The sequence below is a fragment of the Danio aesculapii genome, chromosome 16 (assembly GCF_903798145.1).
Source record: "Danio aesculapii chromosome 16, fDanAes4.1, whole genome shotgun sequence".
NCBI lineage: Eukaryota > Metazoa > Chordata > Actinopteri > Cypriniformes > Danionidae > Danio > Danio aesculapii.
Window position 1 is genome coordinate 27,017,471 of NC_079450.1, and position 9,512 is coordinate 27,026,982.

The following is a 9,512-nucleotide window of genomic DNA, read 5'->3' on the forward strand; positions in this document are numbered from 1 at the left end:
CGAACCTCCAGAAATCGAGTTTGAGACCTGCTCAACAGACTGTGGTGTTTAAGCAATGTTCAGCTTGTACTAGAGTAAGTAAAAAGGAGATATTCCTCACGTCATTACACCGCCAACTCTGAACTGTTGATAATAAGACATTTCAGTGGATTCACGCTTTAGTGTTGTTTACACCAAGTTCTCCCATCATCCAAATGTTGCAGCAGAAATTAAGTCTCATCGTACCAGGCAAACCTTTTCAAAAGTTTTGCCATCCAACTTGTCAAATTGAAGCCTCGTTTTTGGTGTTTATAGCTGACCGGTATTTCACCGGTGTGCTCTTCTGCTGCTGTAGCTCACCTGCTTCAAGGTTTAATGTGTTGTGCTTTGAAAAGCTGGGTTTCCATCATTCTGAGTTAGGCCCAATCCCAATTCTACCCTATAGCCCTGTGTCGATTCTCTTATGCTTGGAGGTGTAGGGTAAGGCAAATGAATATTTTTCAGGATCGCATTACAAACAATAAAGTATGAGACATATCCCTGAATACATTAGCTACAGCAGCAACATGGCGGCAAAAGTTAGCAAGGAGATCCAAAAATGTTTTTAAAAATGCCATTAATAAGGATTTTTACTACAAGCATATGATTTAAAACATTTATAAAAGCGTTAATGTGTTACAGTCATAATCTTCAAAGATTTTTCTTTTAAATAGCAATATTTTGCTAACAATAGTTTTTATAATACACCTTTTGGATGAGATATTAAACCATGGTCATGACAAACTGTGGTCATTAAAAATCACATGGCGCTTCTTGTAAAGTGTAGGGGTGTAACCCTGGTAGACTGGCCAAATTCCTTCCATTGGCCCTTTGCCCATCATAACTTCCTAATCATAATAATTTACCGATTTGGCTCTATCACTGTCTCTCATGAGTGCACTAGTGCCGTTGTCCTGTGGCTGCCATCGCATCATCCAAGTGGATGCTACACACTGGTGGTGGTGTGGAGAGACCCAACTCATGATTGTGAAGTGTTTTAGGTGTATAGCCATACACGATAAACGCACTGTATAAACACACATTACATTACATTAATAATTCGCATTTGGGATTTTTTCTTTTTTTTTTATGAGATTCACTCCACATTAGGTCTTATTCACACTATGAGCAACTCACAGCGGCAAAGCGACAAGCAACCGTTCATTTCAACAGAGAGCGAGTGACCTCTATCTATGTGCGCAACAGCGACCGTTGGTGACCAGGTGAGCATGTCAATCAACACGACAAAGTTGGGAATCCTTCAATTTTATGCAAATGAAGAGCAACTTTCTTGAGCGACAACCAATTGGAGCACCAGTAGAGCTCACGTGAACTTCTCTCAGCCCGCTCATAGCCCAGTTGTATTCGTGCTGTATAGACCTACACAGACCTGCGTTTGAAGCGTTCGACAGGCAACTACAAAGTCGCTGCTAGTGTGAATGAAGGATTAGGATGGAAACCCAGCTAGAGATCCTCTTCTGTAACTCATGTTTAAAGCAAGTGGCCTTTCTACCAGCTTTTTGACATCTGGCATCAACAAGGCCCTTTCCCCTTCCGAATTTCCACTCACCTTAACAGTTTCTTTTTTTTTAACCATTCTATTTTAAAATAGAATTTAGTAGGGTGTAAGTTAAATTATATTGTAATTTTTCAAATTTTACACATTAAAATTGAATATTTACTGCAAAACTAATATATTCAAATAAGTTACCATGTTAATTTTACGTTTTCTTTGCAGTGGGACCAGCGTATTCAAATGGAGATCTGGTAACATGGCGCACAGGTCAGAACAAGGAAATAGTCATAGAAGACACAACAACAAAAACACCTGAATATTTGGATATAAAATGGAACTTTTAAAACAAGCACACTGAATAGTTGCATTACATGCCTTTGTTTATCATGTCATCCTTAAAGACGTCCACCCATCCAAATTCTTTATATAATATCAATGCTGCATTAGAAATCAGTCCAGCTTAACGTTGGTTCTCAACCGTTAATTCCAATTGGATAACAGTTTAAGTACTGCAAACATCTATTATAAGACTAAAGCATCATTAATGTTCATTTTTTTCTCTCCTCTCGTTTCTGCTCCATTGTCTGTGTACACCATGACACTGAATTACATTTAGTAATTCTAAGATAAAGCACACTTGATAAAAAGCAGCATCCAATCAAAGCTTGTAACAGTTGGACTAGACACCTATCCTGTTTCAGTTTGTTTTGTTTTTAATAAATTATAAGTTAAACCTATGGACAAATGCTCTCTAACATCAGCTGGTCTGAATCATATTGTTTTACGTCGTTGCTCTGTTGACTAAATACACTACCTGACAAAAGTCTTGTCGCCTATCCAAGTTTTAGGAACAACAAATATGACCTTGACTTCTAGATATAGAAGTATAATATATCTATATTAATTTGATCATTTGATTTCAGAAGTGGCACGTATGAAAGGCAAAGGCCTCTAGATTGCACTTATTTTACCAAAATAAAATGTGTTTTTTAATTATTTACCTCAGACATGCTCAATAATGTTCATGTCTGGTGACTGGGCTGGCCAATCCTGGACCACCTTGACCTTCTTTACTTTCAGGAAGTATTTTACTTTGTTAGTTTCTTTACTGATTTCTGTGAGAATCTTGGGTCCATGCAGGTTTCAATAGGTCTTCTGCAGTATTTGTTATGATTGGGGTGCAGTTCAAAAGATAATTCATTCGAAAAGTCTACCTTCTGCCACTTTTCCAAATTATCAACTAGAAGTCAAGTGTGTTGCTCTTACAGCTGGGATCAACGATAAGACTTTTGTCAGGTAGTGTAGGTCCATCATCGGCTACATTACATATCTGTTCTTAAACTTTCACCTTTCCCTGCTTACAATTTGTCTGCCAAACAAGTCTCAACACAAGAGCTTACAGACTAACAGTGCAATAATGTTGTCTTAAACTTTAGATGTAACTTAATACATCTAAATATTCTGCAAGTAACTGCAATATTCTTTCTGCTGCTTTTAGAATATTCAAGTCAAACAATTTTCAACTTACTAAAAATAATCTGTAACCTTTGTAAACCCTCCAATCAAGTCAGCTGAGGTATATCGACCCATCCTTTGTGTTGATGTTGGCTCAGCAAAGCTTTATGAAGCAGAGACGATATAGTACTTTATGCAATCTACAAATACTTGTGATTTCCAGACCCATATTGAGTTTTTTTTATGGGAAGACACTGGTCATTCTGCAACTTGGTGCTCAGTTTTTCAGGTCTGTATTCTGGAGGATGGCCATTTTCAGTAGACTGTTATTAGAACTTTTGTTAAGAGATGCATCACTAACAAAATTATATTTTTGGTTTTGATGGCCTAAAACCATCACATATTTTATCACCTTTTAGGAACATCAAGTGAATTACATTCCAAGCAAGCAGAGCATTCACAATAAATAAATTGATCACAATGAGAAGTGTTCATGAATTTTCTTGCATACCAGAATGTGTGTGTCCGTAATTACTACTCTCATAACATTAACACATTAGTGGTTTATATTTTAAGTAGCTGTAAAAGTGAGAGTTGTGAGGCACTTTGAAAATAACTATTATATGGGAATTTGTTTGTCGTGGTTCTGAAACACTGTCTATGTATTTGTCATGTGTAAATTATATTTTAGCACTGTTATGAAATAAATCAAGTATATGTAAATGCAGATTAAATTTTTCATTGGTAGTTTTATTCACACATTTTTGTCATACATTTTTGTTTATTTAAATTATTAAATGATATTAAGAAATCCAACAGTTAGGCATCATTTAGTATATTTTTAGACAATTTTAAAAGTAAAACGTAAAAAAATAAAAAGTAATTTCCCTTTTAAAACAAACAACCTGTGGAATCTTTACAATCTTATGACAAAAAACAAATGAAAATCATTATTTTCATTATTTGCTTAATAAATATTACAAATAAATATTGCATATATCACACTGTATACAGCACAAAATATGTATCTATTTGAAATCTAAATATATCTATTTGTTTTAAATGTGACAAATGAATAATCATTAGATTAATTTACATATCGTTCTTGCTATGTTCTTGCTCAGCTAAAAGAGTTAGCATTTCAAGCTAACAGCTATTCAAACAGGACTAATTTATTTCTCTGTTCCAATCTATATCTGAAGGTTTATCCTCAAGGATTCAATCTTTTCTGCTTTTCAAGAGTTCACACTTAGATATTGCTTGATACAAATAGCAGGTTTGGCATGCTGTCCCAGGAGAGAACCCTGAGCTCAGAGATAATTGAGTTAGCATGTTAGAGGGTCCAAGATCAGGTAGTTCCCAAGAGCTCCACCTGGTAAAGGAGGAAAAGGACATGGGGTGGATGGGGGAAACGAAGATAATGGAAGTTACGTGAAATGGGCTATTTATTGTAGGTTTGGATTCATCTGATTGGTTTATCGATGATTGCGGGTGAGAGACCAGCCGCGATCAATCATATCACTTGCTCCTATTGAAATTAGTTTATCTAACTTCGCTTAAATCAATGGCCGGATATACTGTATAATCCAGAATGATATAAATGCTAGATAGCATATAAGCTAACCATATGGTACATTTTCCTGAAAATAAACACTGCAGAAAGCCTCTGGTGCTCATACTGTGAAATTCTGCAGAAACTGAGGATACATTCTACAAATTTTAATTTGTCGTTCAAGTACAATCAACATGTAGCAAATCATTACCTGCTACCAAAACCTGGAGCAGTTACCTATAGCAGTAAGCCCCATAGAGACGCATGCTTTTGCTAGGAAACCCAAAGCTACGAACCCCTGGTTCTGCAATCCCTCCACAGTGCTCTCTTGGGTTAACAATAGGGAATCGTACGCTGCCATCCTCCAACCAGCCTCCATCACAGCGGTCCAGCTGCTGAAACCTCCAGGATGAGTAGATCTGACCAGTCTTTGCTAGTCCAGCACCGTCCCGTCTGCAGGCTCGTTCAGCCTCTGCAAAATTCAGCTGCCCCTCAATGAAGAATACAGAGCCTGGGAAAGCAAAAGTAAGGGATTGTTTAAACTTTTATACATTCATACTTTATTTGGCTGGACCACATTTTACTTCTGATTTAACCAGGTAGACCTTTTTTTGGACTATTCCACATGGAAATTCCAGTATCAGATCAGCAGTTTTTCAAATACTCAGACCAGCCCATATTGTACCATAGACTATGCCATGTTTAAATTCATGTAAATGGCCTTCTCTTCTACATTTTGATCATTGGTTTGAACTTCGGCAGATCATCTTGTCCAAATCGACAAGCCTAAATTGGGGCAGATGGGGCCTAATGGTTAGACAGTTGGACTTGCAGATTGAAGATTTGCAGGTTCAGGTCTCGGATCCAGCAGGGATTGGTGGTGGTGAAAGTGGACACCAGGGCTAAGGTTAGTCCATTGAGCACGGCACTGATCCCACCACTGCTCTGGGTGTGTGTTCACGTGTGTGTGCACTTGGAGAGCATACATTCCAATTATAGGTCACCACACTTAGCCACATGTTACAACTTTCACTTTTAAATGTATTGAGAACAGCCATGTGATTGGCTCATTAGATATTTGTGTTAACAAGCAGTTGAATACATGTACCTAATAAAGTGGACAGTTTAAAATAACCTAAAAAGAACTCTGATATGCACAATAAACCACTTTTAAACTGAATTCCTGTATCTTTGTTTTTGACGTTGATTTCTCCAATGCCACGATCAACAGACTCATGTGGGCAAAGTGGGAGATGTCACTCAAGAGAGTAAGAGACTCTTTGTCTTTCCTAAATACAAAAACAACAGAGCTGATTGGCTGTTTCTCTTCTAGTCTGTTGAGGGGACAAATAGTAGCTGTGTTTTTAATCGTTTTTTGTTGTAAAGAGAAACAGTTTAGTAAATCTCTCCTGTAAATCTCTGTGTGTTTTTTTAAGGCATTTGGATCACCAAGGCTTAATGTGTTTGATATTTGATAACATTATCATACTGTCATATTGTAAACATTGTATTTCAATATAAAATTATTGTTTTATGTCTCATGATACTTCCGAAATCATTATGCTTTTGTCGCTTTTATTCCAGTTTAATGAATCCTTATCTGTATCATTTCTTTAGAGAAAAATCTTACTGGCCCCCAAAATGTTTGGGTTATACTGTATACTGTCCTCTAACATTACTCTGTGTTTTGAATTATGTCTTAAATGTGAAAAAGGTGTTGTCATGTCTAAAGCTCATGCTATCCCATAAAGACAGAATCTCCATTCATTTTTACTTCACCTTTAGTGGTGGAGGTGAAGCAGAAAGCATCATAGTTGTCCCGTGTTTTGTGACGAGGCCCATAGCTCCTGATGCCTGACAGAAGATCCCCTCCACAAGCTGGCCGTGGGTGCAAGACAGGGTAACTGACCGTCCCATCAATCAGCCATCCAGCATTACACCAGTCCAACCCTTCAGTCCAGGCTGCAAAGCATGATCATTCACAAGAGCATCAGGACATGAAACATAACTATTTTCTTGGAATTGAATTAAACTTTTGGCCGATAAACTTTTGGCTGAAGGTTTGCAACTGTATGAAAATATTATTTTTATTACCCCTGTAAAGCTGCTTGTAGGTGGCAAGGGTTGCATCCTGTTCAGCACAAGCTTCATTAGCATCAAAGAATGTAAATCTGTACCGTCCTTTTTGACTCTGATAAGGAAATACAACCCCTGAAATACATTATTAAAATAGAATGTAATAATTACATTATAATAAATGTATTTAAAATATACTAAGTAACAATAATTTAAAATATTATAAAAATATTTATAATACTAATATTAATAATAAATTATAATTATTTTACATTTGTAGTAATATTGGAAAATCCCTGTATTCAAAAATTCTATAAATCAAAGCATAAAACTAAGAAAAAGTGTAATATTAGAATTAGTTCAAAGGTCATGTGCATTTACTATGACTTCTAATACATAACAATAATAATAAAACTATTATAAAATAATAAATGTTAGTTGTATATTATTACTATTGTTTATTATTAGTAGTAAATGCACACGAACTGATGCTAATGATAATAATTAAACGTCATTATTGTCATTAGCTCACTGTTAGTTGTATATTATAATTATTGTTTATTAGTAGTAGTAAATGCACATGAACTGATGCTAATGATAATAATAAAACGACTACAAATAAATAACAACAACTATTATCCAATTCGCTTAGTAAAATTCATGTGCTTTTATATAGGTAATAAGAAGAAGCCGATAGTATTTGAATTATAAATGTGATTTTCCATCAAATTAAAAGAAGATTATGTGCCAGTCTGTCCTACCCTCAATCCTCAGAGTAATAATGACACTTTCGTCCTCGATGCCGTTGATAAGTTCACAACGGTAACTGCCGTCATCTTCCAGCTCCAGGTCAGAGAGTCGCAGAGAAACGTCCAGATCATGAGCTCGCTGGAGGGCCGCTCGAGGCCCCACAGAGCCGTACTGCTTATCTGCATGACCGTTTGTGATGAGCACTATGTTCTCCACTCCACGAGAAGAGGGCTCGAGTTTAGTCCACTTCACTCTGTAATGTGGTGGTTTGAATCTCATCACACAGGGCAAAATGGCTGCGTGTCCACGACGAGCAGAGACTTCAGCAAACACCAGAGGATCCAGCAGGTATTTTAACTCTTTGCCATTGTCTAAAAAGCACAGCGTAGTTTATCATGTGCAGAAATATCATGTAATGGCTTTCAAATCATGTTTATATTGTATTCAGAAATTCTCCTATATCGCACATTTTAGGAGGCATTACCTTGATTATGGTGGTATTTTGCGGTAATACAAGAGAAGAAACAGGCTGAGGTCAGTAGCAGAGCAATAAAGTTCATTGTGGATTTCCCTAAACAACATAACAATGATGATTAAACAGTGAAAAAACTGCTGATTGTTTCAGCCAAATTTGGGTCAAGTTAACCCAACAGCTGGGTTAAACCCAATAGACTAAAGAAAATCTTAAAGGGGTGTAATCTAGCTGTGGTAACATAAGCAACATCTCTAAATGTAATACCCTCAAAGTTAAATACAAAGGGAGACATTGACTTTTACAAAGTTAGCTTAGCAAAGCCTACAGCAAACGAAGTTTGGGGACTACAAAAAAAAAAATACATTGAGGCTAGTGAGGTCACATAGGCTTTCAGTTTTTTTTCAGTGGTTTAACTTGCATGGATTACATGCTAACTTTAAAGGCACAATATGTCAGATTTTTAATTTAAAATATCCAAAACAAAACATGTTATTTTGCTGACTTAATTAATTACAAACGCTTCTAAAAATGGCCATGCTAATGACACACACTCGATTTCCAGTTGGTTTTTCTATAAAACAATGAAACCTCAAAGATGGTTTATTTGCTTTGCAATACAAAATGAACACAATAAGTACATTGCATATATTTATTTTATTTATTGATGTTAGTACATAGTAGCTAGATAAGGCCACTTGATATAAAAGTGACACCTACGTTTATAACCTAGTGGTTGGGCTTGTCAAAAATTGACCCAAATTTGGATTTAAATAATTGCAAAGCCACAGAAGAACAATTTAAATCTCACCTTAGTCTTCAAACTTTCTTTCTCAGTTTAAAAAGTCCATTACTGTGCTTGTCTTTTCTTCATCTCTGACTGCAGTGGATCAGGATCATCTGACGAGTGCTGGATGTGTACAGGCTTTTCTCTCCTCTGCTCCAGATGTTAATGAGCATCACACAGACTTGCATTGTTCCTCTCAGCAACTCTTCTCTGAAAAACAGACCAGAAACGCATGAAATCAGCAAACTTAAGATGATGGAGGTAACTTCAGAATTTTGAGGTATAGCCTAATCTTAAGGTTAAAAATGGTAACTTATTGGCCCACACGGTGTGTTTTTGTTGAGAGAGAAGCACAGTTACCATGCTCAGTGAAAGATTAAACCAGTTAAAGGCTGTTTTCTTTTTTATGTTCATTCATTCACTCATTCATTCATTTATTCATTCATTCATTCATTTTCCTTTGGCTTATTCTCTGATTTATCAGGGGTCACCACAGCAGAATGAACCATCAACCAAACTGGCATATGTTTTAAGCAGCGGATGCCCTTCCAGCCACAATGTGTTCATTCAGTATCTGTATATCACACTCTGTGTCTAGAAATAATATCAAACCCACTGACATCTGCAGATAAATGATTGTTTTTTTAGTAATGATCTAGTTTTTTAATATTAAATTTATGTGAATTTATGTTATTTATTCAGCCTAAAGATTTAGTTTTGAGCAAAGAAAGTTACTTATTAGTTTACTGTTATAGTGTTTGGTATTATTTAGAATTCAATTATATTTCTTATTTTCTGTTTACATTTTTGAAGTAAAGTTTGGCCAATTTTAAGTTTACATTTTTTATTTAAAATTTTTATTTGTTAAGCACAAGCTTTAATAATT

At 35.9% G+C, this 9,512-nt stretch overlaps 2 protein-coding genes across 4 annotated transcripts in view; one reads left to right on the forward strand and one right to left on the reverse strand.

Moving 5' to 3' along the window:
• bcan (brevican) overlaps positions 1-2,271 on the forward strand; it is a 36,137-nt gene extending 33,866 nt beyond the window's left edge. For all 3 annotated transcript variants that reach the window (XM_056474780.1, XM_056474781.1, XM_056474782.1), the window contains exon 14: positions 1,757-2,271. In XM_056474780.1, coding sequence (XP_056330755.1) covers positions 1,757-1,878 — 122 coding nt within the window. In that variant the 3' untranslated portion in view covers positions 1,879-2,271. The remainder of the gene's footprint in view (positions 1-1,756) is intronic.
• Positions 2,272-4,112: 1,841 nt separating this feature from the next.
• hapln2 (hyaluronan and proteoglycan link protein 2) lies at positions 4,113-8,761 on the reverse strand. Its single transcript, XM_056474783.1, has 6 exons — positions 8,651-8,761; positions 7,852-7,938; positions 7,379-7,738; positions 6,636-6,752; positions 6,321-6,503; positions 4,113-5,052 (listed from the first exon to the last, which is right to left on the reverse strand). Exons 2-6 carry the CDS (start codon positions 7,925-7,927, stop codon positions 4,775-4,777), a joined length of 1,014 nt encoding a protein of 337 aa, XP_056330758.1. The 5' UTR covers positions 7,928-7,938; positions 8,651-8,761; the 3' UTR covers positions 4,113-4,774.
• Between the last annotated feature and the right edge of the window lie 751 nt (positions 8,762-9,512).